The 20,333-nt window shown below is 42.2% G+C and overlaps 1 protein-coding gene across 1 annotated transcript; it reads right to left on the bottom strand.

Moving 5' to 3' along the window:
- Positions 1 to 472: 472 nt before the first annotated feature.
- LOC133627111 (inositol monophosphatase 2-like) lies at positions 473 to 19,222 on the bottom strand. Its single transcript, XM_062010305.1, is given in 8 exon segments — positions 473 to 588; positions 1,169 to 1,320; positions 1,503 to 1,661; positions 5,046 to 5,098; positions 5,935 to 5,980; positions 8,329 to 8,433; positions 12,828 to 12,961; positions 19,112 to 19,222. Coding segments are annotated over 8 exon segments (876 nt in total).
- Between the last annotated feature and the right edge of the window lie 1,111 nt (positions 19,223 to 20,333).

The raw sequence follows: 20,333 nt of genomic DNA, 5'->3' as shown, positions 1-20,333 counted from the left end.
GACAGTTAGGAAACAATAACGTCACTTTTATTGCATTCTTAAGCATCACAGAACGAGGGTATTATAGGCACACATTCTCAACTACTTGTCCTTACTACAGTCCTAAAGCTCGTTTACCTGAGATCTGCATCTGTAAAAATAAAGTTCCATTTTTAGCTGCGTGTTACAAAAGACTAAATATCAGCCCCACAGATATGAAATGATAACTTCATTTTGAGACTAATTTACTACAAGTAAAATATGCTATCTTATAAAAAAGATACTGCTGAAAGAGATACATATTCAAAAGGAAACAAGATTCTTAGAGGTTTAAAAATCTCCCTATGCCTTTCCACATAGTAATAAATTTATTAAAAATATTTGACACAGACAATCTCCACAGAAAGCATCCTGCTGAAATCACGTACCATTTAAGCCACCCATCTTGCAAAGGTTAACATAGTTTAGGAGAGTAGACTCCATAGCTAAGTATTTAGTTTTCATCATCCCGTCTGTAGTGAATGGTTTGTAATTCCTGAGCTGTGAACACAGCCATCTCTCTGGTGCCCGCAGCAATCACTCGGCAGGACATCAGATCCAGCGGTCCCCCTGAGAACAAGGGGATTCATGAGAACTGTCTTACATTATGTAAAAAGGCAATGTGTTCTGAAATAGAAACCATGTTGTCATTCAGGAGGTTCAGAAACACTGAAACAATTTCATACGTGGCTCTTTTTGGGGTGGGAAGGACAATCTTATTCAGCAACTCCTATCTGGAGTCACCAGTAAACAATTACTGTGAGATGTGTACTGTCTAAATGAGTAAAATAATAACCTGGAATCATCCTTTCTCAGGAGGATGTCTCCCCAAATCTGTTTGGAATCTGAATGCATCTACCATTCTCCTGGGCTAGTTCTTCACTGTAAATCTGATACTTTAAAGGAATTATTCAGTCATCAAAATAGAGTTTGACTCAGAAGATCTTGATGTGATGAAACCCTGGGCTGGAATTCCATCACTGTGTCATGAATAATCAGCCAGACTCTAGTGGAGAGTACAGACATTTCTACAGGATGCTGCTAGAAATGAGGTAGAGCCATAGGAAGACTGTATTGAGTTAACACAAGTTGCCCCAAAATAGCCACTCGGTCACCCAAAAGTCAACAGAGACAATGATATTTTACTCACCTGAAGTGTCTATCACGGTGCCACCTGCCTCTCTAATAATGACAGTGGCTGCTGCCAAGTCCCAGCACTGTAACCCAAACTGGTAATAGGCGTCTGCAGCACCGGACGCCAAATGGCACAGGGCCAGGGTTGAGCTCCCGATCACACGGACCCTAAACCCCACGAGAAGGACACATGGTAATGGAAAGCAGAAAGGGCCTTTGATTTCAACCTATGTGTCAAGATTGCAAAACATGCCACATACTTGTCTGGGTTTTGCTTTCAGGGGGCGGGAGGGAGTGCTTTTAATGACTTTTGGTCACTAATGTGAGACATATATGGTAAAATATCTTACCCGTGTGCTTGGGCCTTGAGCAATCTCTCAATGTTTCCAAGGAACAATTTCAAAGTCGCAGGGTCACGTTTTGGACCAATTTCTGTTAAAATTAAGGCCTTCGAGATATCTGCAATGTAGGCAGTTGCTTCCAGTAATTCAACAGCTTCCAGGCAGATTCTAGAAATTTGTTTTTAAACACAACACTAATGGACTTTTCACAATAAAACAGTTTTCATGCCCAAATTTTATACCTCTAACTCTTTCATAGGATAAGTGACAGCTTTGCATAAAAATTCAAGCAAGACCAGATTTCTCATACCAAACAGTCTGATCTAAACAGATATTTTTAAAACCAGAACAGAAAGATTAAAAAGAAGTATGCCTTCTTACATTCCTTCTCTTTATACACACCATTTGATTTCATTGACCGGTCAGCTTTTGGCAAATGTACTAACATTAGCGGTCAACTAAAAATAAACGGGGGACCCAGCATAATAAAATAAACGAGGGATTAGCAATGATTTTAATCTAATTATATTTGAAAACAGGATTTCATGAATAGGGAACTTCAATGAAATTTGTTAATAAACTATTTGGGAATACAGTAAGAGCAAAGGAAACTTTCTACCTAAACCACCAGTCATTCAGTAATAGCTCCTCCTCATTCTGACATTTCAGAGACTGACGACACCTTATGACTGAGAAGAACCCTTACCTATTACAAATGAAACCAGTATCTTAATTAAGAAATACTAATATGAGTGTTATTTCTGTATTGCATTCAGCAAGGGCAATTCTGCCCCACAGCAGATGAGGATGTCAGCCTTGTGTACAGTCAAAGGAAAGACCCACAGTGACTTGCAAGGTGTTGAAGTCGTCCACCTGTGAGATCTGCACACTGCTAGTCTATAACAAGCGTATGCCAATGCAGATGCAGATGGTTCATCAAATGCCAAGTGTCTCTGCTTCTGTTGTGCCAGCTGAACTTGGAGGCATTAAAGGCATGACAAAACTCAAAGGTTTAGCCGTTCATTACTTAGTAACTAAGCTGTGTCCAAGTGTCAGCTGTCACCTCTACTGTGGGTTAAAGGCGAGGCATTCATTCCGCTAGAGAACGGCTGCCTGCTTATTACAGCTAATTGCCTAAGTTGAAAATTCTTAGCAGAAGTAGCAAGGGGGTTTTCAAACTCAAATTAGGCTGGAGACATCATTTAATTAAACAGGCTAACAATGAATTTAGTATTGCAGAAGTAGAGTATGGATTCTAGCAATGCGGTAAACGGTTGGTGAGCAACAGGTACGTCATTAGATTGAAAGATACAAGATATCACAAAGCATAACTGTAGGAACACAGATTTAACAATCACTTTTTAAATTATCGAATTCAAATACAGTAACACCCATCCAGGCACGCTGCAGGGTATTCATTGTTTAGCCATCAGTGAAAACTCTGGATGGTGAAAGCAATTTGCCTCAGATAATTTTGCATAACAGGCCCAAGTTATAATTACAGAATATCTAAAGCACGCCTCATTGCTGAAATGCACCAAGCATTCATACCACACCAGTCACAGCTAGGTCATGACTAAGTTGTTCTTCTGAGTTCTAAAATGAATTTCTAACAGATAAGTGGCTCTCTTCAGTTTTCATAAAGGCTATAGGTAGAAATTAGTTGAAGAGACTAAGAGGGAGGTCTCTGTTTAGGAAAATGAGCTGGCTGATCAAGTATCAGTGGGGTTTCACGAATTCAGAGTACAGGAGAAAATTTACAGGCTACTCCTTACATTAGTACAGGCCAGAAAAATAAGGAGGCTTGGTAGAAGAGATTTAATGGTGATACGGATAGATTTATGAGGAAAAGAACAATTCTGTTGACCACAGAAGCACATACAAGGCCTGACCTGAACCTAAGCATGAGAAGAAACACCATTCAAGATCAAAGGGAAGATGGATCCTTCATTTAGGTGCATCCTGATGCCTGGACTCCCATGCCAGGCCTCTACAAAATTTGGCATTGACAAAGAAGAGTGTTTGCCTGGACTGTGATTTCAAATGATTACATGTGAATAATAAATGTATAGCGCAGATCAATGTTATCCAACAGTCACATTTCCTAGAAACAAAAGGCATGAAGTAACGTGACAGCCTAGACCTCCAACACATCATGCATTGGTGAAGGCTGCTTGACTTCCAGTGGTGGGCATAGGGAAACACACCCTCTCTTCCACAGGGCTGGTTTATTTCACTGAAGCCACAGTCCTCACAGAAGAAGAGCAACTGTGATTTTATATACTTAAAACATCAAAAGAAGTGAGACTAAAGAAGATCCATCTTCACTAGTGAAACTGGCCACCACCAAATTATGTCTCTCAAAACAAAGGCAAATTTCAAAGCACTTGCAAGGGCAGAAGGTCCACTTCCTTGCTTTGTTCTAGATTTGGATGTCCAGAGAAAGGAAGACAAAGTGGCACGTGCCAAAACTGTTCCTTGCCCATCTGGAAACCAGAACTCTCTGACTGCAAAAAGGAGTGAGGCCATTTCAAAAGTGGCTCAGCCAGCCCAAATGGGAGCACATGTTTTTAGTCTCTGCCAGCACGGGCTTTTGTGGAACATGAGATATTCAAGCACTGAAAAAAAAGGTGTTATATAATCAAGGATTAAAATCTTAGGGGTCATTGACATTACAACTCTCCAAATAGGGAGATCCAGCTCATAATTAATCCAGGTGAATAGTTAAACTTCCCAAATTTCAGGGAAGTTTTGAGGGTCTGCTTGAGGCACTACAACAAGTCTGTATGTTCAATTGCTTGAATTTACTGTGTTTCAAATTCACGATATCTGGTTTTGGGATAAATTTTTTATCACCTCCTGTGTACAACGATGTACATTTTTGGCACATGTCTGCTTCTGTCTGTTCTCATCTGCATTTTGATTGATTAAAAGAAAACTTCACTACATACATGTGATTATTGTTATCTGTTATCCTTAGGCAAACAGATAGATCTGTAACATGGTTTACCAATAAAATAATTCCATGAAAATGTTGATGAAGTATTGCTAGCTATTTGCATATTGAAACATACCGCACACAAAAGCAAGCTGTTAAAGAACCCCTAATGAAGCTCTCATCCTTTAGTTTACAGTTAGCATGTGTGCCTACAGGCATAACACACTTCACAGCCGACACAGTACTCTGAATTTGATTCACCATTCACATTGCATCTGGCAAGGGGTTTTTTTGAGGAAGACACTATTAATAGACTCTTTCCCTGAAGACATTTGCAGGAATTTCTTCAGTACCATTCAAGGCTTACATTCAGGTCAGTTCCCCTGTGTGTACTTTGGCTCCTTTTCAGCTTAATACTTTTTTCTGCTTTTCCCATTTGTTTACTGAGGGAGATTTAACATCATTCTTTATTTTTGTTTCAGCTTTGTTCAGTTTACATAACCCAAATTATGCAGCATCAAAATCATGATGGTGTTCTAGAAAACATAAATATTAGAGAAAGCTGTCTGGTAATAATATGTAGTATTTAAAAGGATCTTTGGGAATGAACAAACTTCAGAAAAGCATGGAAGTGTTTCTCTGCAGATTCCATGTTTGAAAAGTCTAACTAGAGAAGTACAGAACATTGTGCTGTTTAAACCAGTAACAGGCACTAGCGCACCTGAAAACTATGTTGTTATTGCATGGAACTCTTGGTGGCTTCACTTACAGCTATACATGTATTTGAGATCATGCAATTAGTCTGAAAAAGGTACATTCCTTTGAATAGCTCCTTCTTCTGTATATATCAAACTGTAAGCTGACAACATACAGAGAAAAGGCAGTAGCGTGATCGGGTATAGCTAGGAGACTCAAAATGGCACATATGAAGGCTGGATACTTAACACACCCCCACCCCCCCGCCAATAATCAAGCTCTCGTGGGAAATACACTTATTCTCCATGTTAAGAAAACCATAAAGGTAGATTAAATTAACTAGGCCCATAAGTTCAGAGAGGTCTTAACAGAAATCAGTTCTGAATTGCCTCACAGCAGCAGTTAGCCTTCACAGATACCGCTTGTAGGAAAGAAGCAATAATGCTAATATAAGAACACTGGGAGATGTGTTTCAATTACAAATAGGCAACACTATTATTTAACTCACCACGGTTTTGTCTTACAAAACCTTGCCCACGTCAGTACTCTCTTTTTTCCCCACATAAATCCTATAATAATATTTATAATAATTTGTAAGAATTATCTTTCAATTGCCAGTTTGCACAAGTAGGTTTTGCAGGACTATCATTTTAGACTAGTAGAGTATGACCACATGAATTAAAAAAGGGTGGAAAAACCTGAGTAGTGGCTAGCTTCTTTCTAAAAGTATTTTATTGAAAGTTCCCATGTGATTTTGAGGGTTCTACCCACATCTCAGACACTCATCTTAAAGAACATACTTCATACCTCTTTGTTAACAGCAAATCCAATGCTCACTGCCACTGTCGGAAATCTGTGAAAAATAAGAAAAGACCCATCACTAATGAAAAATCTCTTGACTTACTCGTTATGCAACTCCCTCAGGCAAAAAAAACCCACATGGAGCTCTGTGGTTTTACTTGTGTCAAAATGCTCCTGGCATTGTACTATTTCTCCTTTGTTGTCCTCTTTGTCAGTGTCGTTAAAACTGAATTTACTATTGGAGAAGGCAAGAAATAAGCACAGGAAGATACCAGGCTTTTTACACGAAACGCGTTGTATATTTTAGTGATCTTTTTGCCTTAGTGTAATTGAATTACCCAGTATAAAATCATCACTGTTGTTATAACAAGTCATCACTTTAAAGAGCACAATCTGTTCAAGTTCAAGCATCAGAGATAGCAATCCAGCTGCACAGATACCTTGCTGCTGACATCAACGTAAGGAGAAACCAGTTCCTCTACCCTCTCTTTCATCAGTCACCATCATGTATTTAATTTGCTCCTTTTGACTAAAGTATAATTATTACACTTTAAACAATGAAAGGAATTCATTTCTTAAAAACAAGTTTTAAAAAGAGTTGTGAAGGCAAGGCTCAGGAAATATTGCTAGTAAGAGAAAATGTCACTTGAAGAAAAGCACATGACATCCCTCCACCTCCCCTTGAATTCTAGGGAATTGCACCAACAAGTTATTTTGTTCTCATTTAATGAAAACTGCAGTTATGTTACATCACAAAGTACAAGGCAGAACATATTTTAAGCAGAAGTATTACAAGCAGTCATTCATTTACAACTTCTAGGACTTAAATGATGAATTAAAGGTTTTGCACTTCTGTGAGAACGAGCCCTAGATTTACTTTTGCAGAGCAGTATTCTGTAAGTCTAAAAACAGTATCTATGTACAACTTTGTTTTTTCTACTTTACACATGTGCAAAGGTTGTACTTCTTAGGAAAACTGAAGCACTTGTATTTGAAAGGGAGAAAACGTCACCACTACAAGGAATAGGTAACAACCACATAAGGCGTTAGGCCAAATGTCATCATAGCACAGCCTTGTTCCTCCAGTTCAGCTCAAGCCTCTGCATGTTCATGTGCGGTTATATATAAACAAGCTGTGAGTCAAGAGCTGTGGGCCATTAAGCAATCAGCAGAAACTTTAGCTTACCTTTAGATAACAGTATAGAGCTCTCCCCAGCACAAACACACACTCCCTCAGATACACTAAGGGAGCTACAAAAAGATAAAGGCATGTGTTCTGGTTTAGCAAGGAGCAGCTTTTGGCTTAGTAACAGGGGGAGCGGGTTGCAGTGAAGACCCGGTAAAGAGTTTGCGGACTCTCCCCCGGCTCCTGGGTTCACACCCACCTCCGGCCTGGCTGGGCCAATCTGGCGCCTCTGCGATCACTATTTAGGGGACGGGAATTTGGAATGCGGGTCGGGAGGTGTAAGAGGGATACAAGATGGAGGCGACCACGCGGACCCTTCAGCCAGAGGAGGAAGGAAGGAGGAGCAGTAGACCGGAGACCCTTCTGCAGGCCGTGGCGAGAATGCAAGCTGTGCCCCTGCAACCTGTGGAGATCCGTGGCAGGACTGAGAGCCACCAGCAGCTCCATGTGAGTGAGCCCGGACGGGCGAGGGACTGTGTGGGGAGACGGCCATGGCCCAGGCCGTGTTGGAGAGCCTGCACGCCGTAGAGCAGCCCCACACGAGAGGCAGAGAGGAGCTGCAGCCTTTGGAATGGGTGCACGTCGGAGCAGCCCGTGCAGGGCTGCCATGCGTGTGAGTTACCCCACGGACTCGCAGGGAGGACTGGTGTGGAGTTCACCCGTCCTGAGGAGGGACAGACGGCAGAAGCTATTGGGAGCAGACTGACTGAGACCTCCACTGCCTGCCCCCCCGAACCGTTCAGGGTGGGGGGCAAGGTAAAAACCCCGGGATCAGGGCTCTGAGCCCGGGAAGAGGGGAGGTGTGGCGGGAAGGTGTTCTTAAAAAGGCTGGTTGGACTCTTCATTGACGTATTCCTCTGTGTTGTTTTGTTTCGTTTTGGTTATGTTTTGGGTTTTTGTGGGTATGTTTTAGTTGATGCTGCATTAAATTATTTTCTGTTTTCTTCCCCAAACCAAGTAGCCTGGTCTGTTTTGTCCTGAACCTTAAGCAGCAATTAAGCCCTCCCTGCCCTCGAGCAATTCTCAGCCTCTTCGGTACTTGAGGCTAATCGTGGTCTTTGTTCCCTGATGGGCCGAAACCAGGACAGCATGACACCTACTTACAAGACAATGGAATAAATCTACCATGGTAAAACATTTTCAAGAAGAAGAGAGGCTTTGTGAGAAGCTACGTTTTGCTCTTTTATGTACTTCCCAGTTCACTGTCCACTTACCTGTGCACAAAGTTGCACGTTCCATCAACAGGATCAATAATCCAGGTCGGACTGTCAGTGAGGACACATTTTGAACCAGCAGCAGTGGACTCTTCTGCAATAAACCTGCATTTGGTGTGGAGTAAAACAAGTGTGGTTTAGAGATGTGACGTGAAAAGACAAATTCCATCTTTCTCTTTTTGAAGAGATACTTAATTTTTAATATCTGTATATTTTAATTAATTTTTATATCTATATCTATATGTATAAACGTACATACTGCTTTTTCTTCTCGGAATAAGGAGCTTTCATAGAAACTTTGAAGGAGAGTTCTCAAATTCATAGCACACTATTTTGCATGGTAAAAAGGGACTCCATTTATGTTTCCCAAAATATAAAAAAGTCATGAAAATGAATACAACAATGGATCTAAACTGGCACCCCTGGAACTTCAGAAGGAGTTTTTTAATGCAGAATGTCATTTTATGGGTTAGGACTGTCTATTGCAGTAAGTAATATAAACTGCAAACTGTAGCTGCTTCTCTTCTGCAGCCAAATTCAGTCATTAGGAAATAACACACTCTTAGAAAATCCACAATCTCACTCCTACTTGAATTTTTTACAGTAGACTGACTCGAGAAATGAGGTTTACAAAGCTAAACTTTCTTTTTCCCGTGACCTAGAGAAAATCAACAAGTTATTGGTTTTTTGTTGTTTGGATGCAGAAGGCACAAATTGAAATCTGAGCTCATCTTCTGTTCTGTTGTTCTGTCCAAATTTCTTTCAGTAGATATCCTTTTCCTTCAGTAGATACCCTCCTTTTTCCCTGGGAAATGAACATCCAGTTCTGGTACACTTCCTGCTGACCTTAATTATCCCTGCTCTCCCATGAACTGCTCACGGCCTGTTTCTTTAAGTGCTGTGCAGCTGTCACTCTCAAAGATCTGAATTAAGTGCTGCATGTACAGAAGGTGCAGAATCAGACTGCTAGCACTCAATCTTGCTTTTGGTTTCTCATTCAAATAGCTGGTAGTGGTATTCAGAATCTCCTCCAAACAGTTGAAGATGAAAAAACTCCTCTTGATGACACAAAGAGAAAAAAAAAAACCCAATAAAATAAAATAGCTGCTTGCCCAGGGCTAGAGTAGCAGCTATTTTTTCTTGTGCTCTCAACAAGTGCTGCATGATGCCACATAGCACTTGCAATTGTGAGCTTAAAATGTTCCGCAGACAACACAGGAGGAGACTTTGTGAACTTTCCAAATGCTTTCCCTGAGTAAAAAAAGTACTGTTTTGATGGCATTATAGGCCCCTAGTTGGTATGAAGAGGGAAGAAGGAAATGTTTACTAGGATTTTCATCTCTATTAAAGCTGAAGGAAAAGTCTTGGTGTGGAACTGAGAAATGAGAAAGACTAGAACAAGCGTTTGGAATTCTTTCAAACGTAACATTTTGCAGACTGTTTGCTGTAAATATTTCATTATTTTGTCATGGTGCTGTATAATTTTGACAAATGATACAAATCTTTTACAAATCTTGTAATTAGCATATAAACCCAACCACACACTTTGGCTGTGCTACTGGCTGCAGAGGAAGCTCATCTTCTTGCAGATGGAGCACATTCTCAGACTGTCCACCTTCTCCATAAATTATGCTTCTGCTTCAACCCTCTGCCAACCCCCACAGCCAAAGCCTGAACTGTAGCTGTTTCCTTGCCAGTTCAAGACAGATGAAATGGTAACCTCTTTAAAGACAAGACTACTTCTGTGTGAGTTGTTTTGCTCTCAAGTATTGTAAGTCTGTTTCTCACCTTTTCCTGCACTGGGATGTGACGCTGCAGTCCTCACATACAGAAATGCTAACATGAAGCTGAGGAACAGCAGTGCCATTGATACAGTCTTGATGTCCAAGAATATTTTTTCCAAAATGGATGCAGGATAAATTAGCTACACATTTAATGAAATTTGGGCTAACAGTTTAAAGTAAGCCCCTTGCTGTTATACAACACTAGGAACTGTGACAGTTGCTCAAGGTCAACGTGAGATGTGTTGTTCTATGGTTTCCTGTCCTGTAAAAATATGCAAACTAAGCAAAACACTTGGCTTGAAATACTGGAGACAAAATTTTATGAACAGCTTGAGAAGCAGGAGGTATAGCCATGTTATCACAGTAGTTAATTTGACAGCCTATGAGCTCTCCTTAAATCTGGATTAAAGTTTTCTCCCACTGAAAATGAGTCCAGTGATTTTAGCCAACTCTCATCATACATCTGTTCTTACCATGGTGCCACTCTGAAACTCATTGTTGGAACAGCAGGGAAACCTGTAGCATAGTAAGTGCTGAAACCTGCAGCAAGGGTGTCATCCAGTAGAATGCAGGAGGTTCAAGCCAGGGCTGTCCCCTCACCTATCCCCGTATGGAGGCCTGAGAGCAGAAGGCCAGGAAGCTAGTGCTGGATGTCATTCTCTATAATGACTGTGTCGTGGTTGTAATGTCTACAGGATTAAGGCCACAATTAAAACTGAAGATGACAACTTGTGTAACAATACAGCCTTTCAGGCTGTGCCTATCCACAATTCAAAGATCTATCGGAAAAATCCCCTTTTGAAAAAACTCACTTGAAGGATGTCAGAGTACCAAAGGGTGGTGAGAGATGAAAACTTGGATGAAGTGTGAATGAGGATGATACATATCACTGAACCAAGTGGAGAGAAGAAGAATGAAACGTGGGACAGAATTCTCTTTTCCACGTGTTTTCCTAATACTTCTCTTTACTTCTGGGTACACTTCCAATATCTCAAGACTCATCACTGTCACAGTGCAAATGGCACAGATTCTCATGAGAACCCTTTTAAATTTTTAATGTATTGTAATTTTTTTTTACTTTTTAATGTTCCTCTTAAGGTACATTTGTTGATTCAGAGAACATAAGAATCAAGAGAGAAGAAGTAGCAGAATGCTTCCAACAGCAAGATTAAGTAACAGACTAAACAAAGTGTGCACGATCTTTTGAAGTTTTTGTTTTACTTGAATTTAAACCTTGATTGCTACTGTGGACTCCTCATTGCAAATGTTTTAATCTAGTCTAGTTAAATCTAGTTTAATCAATTGTTTAACATAAATGCATTTACTGTCTGAACAAACTCTAACCAAACCCAATAACCAACATCAGCAAAATACTGAAGAAATAGCAATTCCTTCATTTGCCTATAAAGTCAGAAGCTAACTGTACAGAGTTAATAAAGTCAGGGATTCTTCAGTTTCTAGGTCTTACACTGACCTTAAAACTTTTGTTCCCATTCTGAGTTCAATTAAGCACTTCTGATGAATCTTATTTTATGTGTATGTTTTATGTTCTCTGGCAGACTGTTCAAGGCAAAAAAACCCCACAACACAGGAGTGGAGATGAGAAAGGAGCACAGGCAGCAATAGTCGAAGGAATATTACACAAATAATAGGCTCGTAAAGCCTGGCACTCTCTTGAGAATGGTGGCCAAGAACCACACATTGTGCTGCACAGTACTGCTTCAGGATGTGATCACACACAACACGTATTTAGAAAGCCATATTTAGTATACAATGTTTTTTCTGTTCCTTCTTATGGTGGGGTGTTGGGTTTTTTTTTCCTAGCAGCATTGTCGATAACCAGATTAGTAGCTGAGCCCTCCAGATTTTCATCTTTGTTGATTTCTGCACAGTGCTGGAGTGTAAGGCTCATCTCTGTCAGAGATGCACACAGTTAGAAAGAAGTCATACAGCATTTAAAGGATACACAGGCTCTGCACTGGCTCTGCAGGAAGATTCATTTTATCCATGTAGACTGAAGTCAAATGTTTGATGCAGACCCTCTGCATCAAACCAAACCCAGACAACTCATAGAATCTCTCTCTATTCTGCACAGGTGCTAGGAATGGTTATTTTTCAAATTGACCATAATAATTCAAGAGAAGCCAATAATTTGATCTCTTTTTAAAACCTTGGGTTGACACCCCATATACTAATTTATAATCTCTTCATGTACATGCATCAAATGATGACGATAAACAACTCTGCTCCTCACTCATTTTAGGACTCCATACAACACAGGGTGGATGTGATTAAATACGGTACTTGTCCTGATTTGGCAAATGCTTACCTATCATGGCAAAAGAAAGCAGAAGAAAGGTCTGTAGGACAGGACATTTGCTATCATTAATTTCAACTATATTTTAATAGATATCCTGGGAAGAATTCTTATACACTAGAGGACTGATCAGTGGAGATCCACATGGAACCTTTGTACATGATACCCCTAGAGGGGAAACACGACTATTCAATATATATCTTAAGAAACATAAAGATAATAAAATATAAAGTACTACGTATAGGGAAGTAATACTTCTTAAACAAAGGAGTCCTGTGAAAATGTCCAACAGCAATAGGTTAATATACATGAGAAATAGATACTTTTAAAATTCCCTTGAAGTGCCAGTCAGATATTTAGCTCTTAAAGGAAAAAAAAATCATCCCATAGGCACTCACCTGTGGGAAGGAAATTTCTCTTTCAGAACAGAAATAATTCAACTTGCCACAAAATGATCAGTTTCTGTTACAAGATCTGCAGCAGATGTCTTTGTGGACACTTGTTTTTCCTCTGTTAGAGCTTTCCTAATAATCTGAAACAGAAGTTCACAGACCATAGTTGTTGGCCATTCATCCAGTGCACACTAAAATAATATATTTACTGAAAAATTATACCTAATCCTGAAAAAACAATTGTAAGCCTAATTCTACCAGAGTGTGTTCTCATTCTTCTGACTTTTTAAAAAAGTCCTTCTGAGCTAATGAGTAGTCTTTGGAAACACACCATTTTGAATCATTCTGTGAGAACCACTCTTGACAGTTCAGAAAGGGACTGAGGAACGGAACGCAACTAAGAGAATAAAAGGATGATGGCAGTTGTAGCCAATTAGGAAATTACAAAAAATACATGTAAGATAAGAAAGAGCCTTAACACTCAGGAATTTTTCATGGAAACTCCCTCTGCTTCTTTTCTTTTCTTTAATTTACAGGGTCAATACCCCACTGCTCTCTTACTTTAAAAGACATGCAATAAGGCAAACCCCACTTGTTTATTTTATCTCGAGTATATGGGTTTTTGGAACTTCAAGAGCTGACCACCCACTAATTCCCAAAGAATTTCTATGTCTTTAATAAAACAAAAAACTTAAGACTTTTCCCTAGGTATGGAACCAGTGATCTAACCCTGGACTCTTCTAGAAAAGTCTTTGACATGTTTTTTAAGGATTTAGCTGTTATAAACTCAGAACTAAACCACATCAACTGCAAATGCACATATGGGAAAACAGTTAAAAGCTTTCTTCTAGTTTTCCCATCTTATTTCTGGTTTTTTTCTGTTCTTTCATTAAAATAAGAAGGCAGGATGCAAATGGAGCTGACTTATTTTTATAACCAGTGAAAACGATAAACTATTTGAAATTAGGAAAACAAAAAAAACTCCCAAACATTAAACACCTCTTATTTGTACAGAATTATATTAACTAAAACTGGCAGCAACAAGACCAATATTCCAAGTCCCTTCCAAAACTTTCAAATATTTCAATTGTTTAACTAATTTTCCACTATCCACTACTATTCCAAATATCAAAGTAGTTTTAAAGTGTTGAGAAATGCTTGATGACCAAAGAAAACAGTTGTGCTGCATGGGAAGGGGAACCAGCAACTCCCAAATTTCAGTCTCGCCTCTTGGTTTTCATAGTAGAAAATACTGTGTTTGAAGAGTGTGCTGATTGTTCTGCCAAGTAATGGATATGGCCAACTGTTGCTTTAGTACAGAAGGTGTCTAATGAAGGTATTCAAAACACTAGTTATGCCTATTTACTGAGCTTGTGAAGGCAGGTTAAAACTTTTCAGCTTGACGTCTTGCAGAGCTTCACTATTGTATATAAAAATATTAACTACACTTACTTCTTTTACTCCCCTCAATGCCCTCCATGGTTTTCTTGAAGGTTTTGCTGTAGGAGCATAAAAGCACAACTCTAGGAATGCCCTCGAGCTCCTCTTCAGTACAAAGTAAAATTCAAAACAATACAGCCATCTTGGTTGTGTATTCTAAAAAAATGCTACTCTGTTACAATTTAATTGTTCTTTACTTTTATACTGCCTGTACACAAGTAAATGCCCTGCTTAGAACAGGGCTCAGAACTCTGCATAGTGAAATAGATGAGGAATATGCTCCTTTTAATAGAGAAGATTTCAACAACTTCTTAGCAGTGCCATGGTTTTGACTTCTACTCAGTTTTAATATAAGATTAAGGAGATTTTTGTAGCCATTTAAATCAGTATGTGCTCAACGAGGGAGTGAGATCACACCTGAGCCTTGCTGCAAAAACAAGAGAGGTGCAAGCTCTCTGCTGTGGTTGTTCTCTGCAGTCAGTTGCTCTTCACCCTGTGATCCAGCACTTGATCTCTCCCTTTTTAACACAATCCTTTGCACCTCTCAGCACTGAATTTATTATTTTTCATTTCTGACCCTTTCTCCAATTGCTCCTGACCATTTTTAACTCTGTTTCTCTGTTGATCTGCACGTGCCAGCCTGAAGCTCCAGTTACTTTGGAGGTGCGACTTATGCAAGGGTGTGACTGATCAGAAGCAGTGTCTGATGGCCTTCTCACCTCTCTCTTCCTCTGCAGACCTGTGCTGAGGGGCTGTGACACACATTACCCAGTCCTACGATGTGCTGCTTCTCCCTGCCTCTTGTGTAACTGATGTGTCAAGGGAAGAGCAGAAGAAGGGAAGTCACAATGCTATGCTGAGGTCATCAGCTACATATGGGCACCATCTGCATCAGCTCACCTGTGGTGGTGCCATGGGATGGATTCATCCCTGATAATTCTCTGCATTCTAGGAAGGGTCTGACAAAAGGGACTCATATGCATTTGCATCAGCTTGTATAGGTATGCAATCCAAGCTAGTGTCCCCCACAAAGACCACATTCCCTGCATCATTGGGGAAACAGCTTTATTCTTCACAAATTCATCAAATAGCTCAGAGTAGTCCAGAATTCAGCTTATGTTGAATAATCCCTAAAAATCATCTACCTACAGAGTATTACAGCCCGGGGCCTCAGACTACTCCAACAACATCACTCAGCTCCTTTCCTTGCAGAAGCCTTACAACAAGGTTTGAAGACACCTACTGCAATTGCCTGGTCTTCCCAGCTGGGCGTGAAGCTCCAGAAAAGCTTCTCTCTTTCTAACAGACAATAGGTAAGTGAAAGATCTACAGGTGAAGAACTACAGGTTGATGAAATGAAAACTGCTGATTGTTCCTTATCACTATTGTACAACAAAACTGGCAACCAAGATGCTGTATTTTGTCTGTAAATGTCTTTTATACTCTATTATAGGTTGTATCTAGACTGGAAATTTTACAACAATTTCTAAGCAGCTGGTTTTTGGGAGTGTGGTTATTTACAGCAGAGCCACTTAACACTTATCCCATGCTGCCTTCCCTCTAACAAAGAATTGCCTAGATCTTATCCTAATACCCTGTCTGGGAGCATTTGGTGGGGGGGGTGTTATGCAAAGTGATGGGCATTTACATCAAGCAGTACATGCACGAAGACCACATCACAGAGCAAGAGCGAAGTTGTCCTTCTCCCTTCTTCATTTCCCACGGAGCAGGGCACAGTGCAGTCATGGTCCTGGACTTCTCCTTTCCTAACACCTTTGTGAAACTAATTCACACAAAGGAGAATGAAGAGGACAGAGGGAAAAGACGCCTTCTCCCCCAGTACCTGCCAGGACAGCCACCTCCAGTGAGGTCCTTGTGGTAAGTATTTTATCTCACCTTATCCTGGGAATTCCAAGTTGGTTTTACTTGCCTGCAACATTGTCCTGAAATATTTGCCCAAACACATAATTAAACATCTAGATAAAAAGGATAACTATCTGCAAACAATTTAGGAAATATCAATCCAGTTTGTTAAAAAAAACTGTCTGTGTTCCATAGACAACAGCCTAACAATATCCCTTGGGTGCAAATATGGGGGAAAAAGACTTTGGCTTTTTAGAATCAGCGGATATGCCTTTTTTTTCAGTGGGATTCTGTGAGGTCTCTTATGCCTCACAAAAATATCCTCTGAAAAAAAGAGTCAAAAAGTACTTAGTGTGGACTGAATGTGATGGCTTCCAGTCTGAGTTTCTTACCCTTTTTTTCACCCATATGTACATCACTCATTTTGGTGAAGTTTCTCTGACTGTAATCTCAGAGAACTCTGCAAATATTACTCAGTGCTCTCAACAGCATCAAGGATGCTGTTTTTTTTTAAGCAAAAAGTCATACTAAACCAACAAGCACAGTCTCATGAATACAGCAAGCAGAGCATACTCATAGAAGACCTTGCAGAAGAATGGTTTCAAAAAGTGCAATTACATGTGGCCTCACAGAGCAGGTTTTGCATCATTTTCATGCAGGTCAATTACCAAGGTTACAAAACCATGGCCACTCTCATTATGAAAAAGCCATACGTATTAAATGAGAGTCTGTGATCATTCATAAAAATAATGAAACTAAGTAAGAGGATGGGCGAGAATGTCACAGTTTTAACCTGGGAATAGAAGTTATTCCAGCAACACAACTTTTGACAAATATTCAAGCAATCACTTCTTTAATGGCCTTTGAAGTTTAGAAGAAACTATACCAAAGCATAGATGTCGATCCATTGGAACGAAGATACATTTTACTCCAACTCATGAAATGTAAACCAAACAGTCACGTTTGGGGACAAAAGGGGACACCAGGAAATTGTATTACCGTCTACATTTCCCTAAAAATTCAAAATCTTGACCTGCATGCCTTTCTTTAGGTTGGCCCCTGCACCAAGTCTCTTTTAGAAACTTTCTAATGATTCCAAGCCTTCCTAACCTGCCATGGTCCTGAAAAATGGAGGGCCTTAAAAGCAAGGCTAAAGTGGTGACATTTCAAGCAGGCATGGAAACAGGAGGCAGATCTGGGGAGAAAGAGTGCAAGCAGACTTCTAGCAATGGAGGCAAAAGTGGAGAGCTCTGAGGGGTGGGAAGAGAAGCAGAAGAACAAGATGAACATGACCAGCGGAATCGACTATTTTTGGTGACCCATTTGATCAGTCAATTTTCAACAAAAATCCAGTCCTACCAAACCTATATCACACTGCATTTTGTGTTCTTGTCTCTAGACTCTTTTGGGGACAGCTAGAAGTGGATTGACACTTAAATAAAAGATACAGCCCTATTTGCACCTTTTCCTCCACAAGAATCTCTGATGGGTTTTGGAACTAAAAACATACCTTAACGTTACAAAGTTAATAAAGACACAGTTCCAAAGTCCTACTTAAACAATATCTTTGACTGGTTTAAATTTGGGCTGCCGATGAATTGGGCATTTCCTGCCAGTTGCATTGTAGCGATGGCAAATTGTGAGCTAAAAAGATACCAGGATGAATTTTCTGGCATGTTTATATCTTCCAGGAAGAGGTACTCAGCTGTGGTCTTCTAGGCAATTTAAATGTCTGGAGATGGTTATGGCTGTGAGCAAGTCATGAGTTTCTCCTGTGAAATGGCTGGCAGAATGAGTATGCTGGAGAAACTGCTGTTTGGAGAGCCTGTGAGAGCATGACCTGTCATCCCAATTTGGATTATCCACTTATTCCCTTGTATTACTAAAACAAGTCTCCTCTCCTCTGGCATTCTGTTCCATCTTTGTGTGTGTCTTTCTACTAAGGAGAAAATACATTTAATAACACACATTAAGGAAAAGTTACAGGTCCTAAACTCAAGATAGAAAAGGGAGGCTCTTAAATCATAGTGTACAGATACAACGTGAGTTTCAAAATAGAGCAGATGGAAGCAGAAGAGAAATACATGTTGCTGAGGTTTGTGTTTTACTCAGTTTCTCATCTGAACAATCTGCTGATCCCATTTCTTGGCTCTGGTAGAGTTGGTGCAATTTTTGCTGCTGCGCACAGTGCGGCCAGGATGTCTCCTGAGATGACCAACCTTCTGCTGTGTCAAAACACGGATCTTAACTAAGCTAACGGAGATCTTTGCAAGGCCACTGCCGATTTATCCCCAGCAAGTGAAATTCAGTTACTCTGAAGACACCGGTATGTAAAAGAAGAAGAAAAAGCCTCCCTGACACGGGCATTTTTTCTCTGCACGAGCTGCTCAAAACTAAATGCTGGTCCTGGAACGTGCACATACACAACATTCTGGATAAAGGCACCACAGCGTAAAGCTTCAGTTATACACAAATTCAACCTTAACATCACCACACACTTCAAAACGTGACAGTAATAGAATAAACGCTCGGTGTACATTTGAAAAAGTTACTAAAACCACCTTCACGCTGACAGTTCTTTCCACCGTATTATTGAAGTGAAATCAGAATACTTCCAGTTACAAAATAAACCAGCCTTCACTTGAAGGGGCTCCTCGTCCTTAGCTGGACGTGACCCCCGCGGCCGAAGGGGGCGGCCGAAGGGGGTGGCCGAAGGGGACGGCCGGGGTCTCCGGCAGCGGGGGCCTGGCCTGCTTGCCACCTACCCGCCAGCTCTGCCCCACCAGCCTAATGCCCACACGGCGCTTCCTCAAACCGCCCGCCTCTAGCACAATTCTTTCTTTCATTTCGAAGCGCAGCCGGTACGGCCGCCTGGGAGAAGGATGCTCCAGCCGCAGGGCAGCCTGCTCCGCACCCCCAGCCTCTCCGCGCCCCTGTCCCGCCGCCGGGCAGCGCTCCGCGGCGCGGGCGGGGAGCGATCCTCTCACCTGTCCGGCGCGGAGCGCCAGCTGCACCGCCGCCTCCGCGCACTCCTTCCAGGGGTCCCCGCCGCCGGCCACCGCCCCCATCTCCTCCTCCTCCTCCTCGCACGGCTTCATAGCGGCGGCGACTCCGCTGTCCGGGCCGGGGCAGGGGGCCGCGGAGGGCCCGGCTCCTCGCCGAGGAGCGGCCGCGGAGGAGGGCGGCCGGCCGGCCCACGCACCGCCGCCCGCTCGCCCGCCCGCCCGGTGCGCCGCAGCCGCCGCTGTCACTCCGCGCCGTGGCGCCTCCCCGCTGGGGGGAGCGGGCCGGAGGGAGGCGGCCCGGCGGCTGCCGCCATCAATGGGAAAGGCGGGGCTACAACGCGGCGCCTGGCTGCTGGGCGCTGACTGGAGCTGAGCCCCGGGGCCGGAGAAGGGCCGGGAGAGGCGGGGAGGGGGCCTCCGAGAGGAGCGCCGAGGCCGCGCCGAGCCGCCGAGGGCAGGATGTGGCGGAGAGGCCGCCGGCCCGGCCTGCCCCGCACCGCCGCCATCAGCACTGTCGCCGCCACCGCCACCGCCATTGCCGTGGCCCAGCCGCCCCTCGCCCGACATGGCACAGCGGCCGTTACCGCCGGCCAGGCTGGGCTCCCCAGTCTGGGGCTGGGGCTGAGGCGTTAGTTTCCTCCGAGATAACGAGCCCCTCTTCCCGCAAGCCCGAGCGCCCCTCGGGGGTACCAGCGCCCCGTGGCTCCTGTGAGCCGGGCCCGGAAGGCCCGGGGCCCGCTGGTGTGCCGGGGCGAAGGGCGGTCCCAGGGAACGGCAGGCCGGGCGCCAGCGTTATCGCCGCTCGGAGGGAAGAGCTGGCGGCTGGCATCGCCCATCGCGAGAATGAAGGGGAAAGGTGGGAAAAGTGGCCCGGGCAGCGGAAGGTGTGAGGAGAAGGAGACAGTGTAGCAAACTGTTAGGTTCATCAGTTTATTGGTGCTTGGGAACGGAAACGGATGCTGACAAATACATTGCCCTTCAGATTATCCATTTCTCTTTGTATGACATTTTGGATTTGTCAATAAGAGAATTAAGAACCTATTGTTAAAACAAACACATAAGCCAAATTATCATTAGTTGGAGCCAGCAGAGCAGGGGGGACCAGTGGCAGACAGCTGAGAGATTCTGAATCTACATCTGTTACGGACAAAAAAGTTGTCACATCTGTTTTCTTCTATAAAGGAATTTATTAATTAATGTTTAA

Source organism: Colius striatus, chromosome 17, assembly GCF_028858725.1.
Source record: "Colius striatus isolate bColStr4 chromosome 17, bColStr4.1.hap1, whole genome shotgun sequence".
NCBI classification, from domain to species: domain Eukaryota; kingdom Metazoa; phylum Chordata; class Aves; order Coliiformes; family Coliidae; genus Colius; species Colius striatus.
Note: the sequence above shows the minus strand (reverse complement) of the source record. Positions and strands in the feature narration are given on the sequence as shown.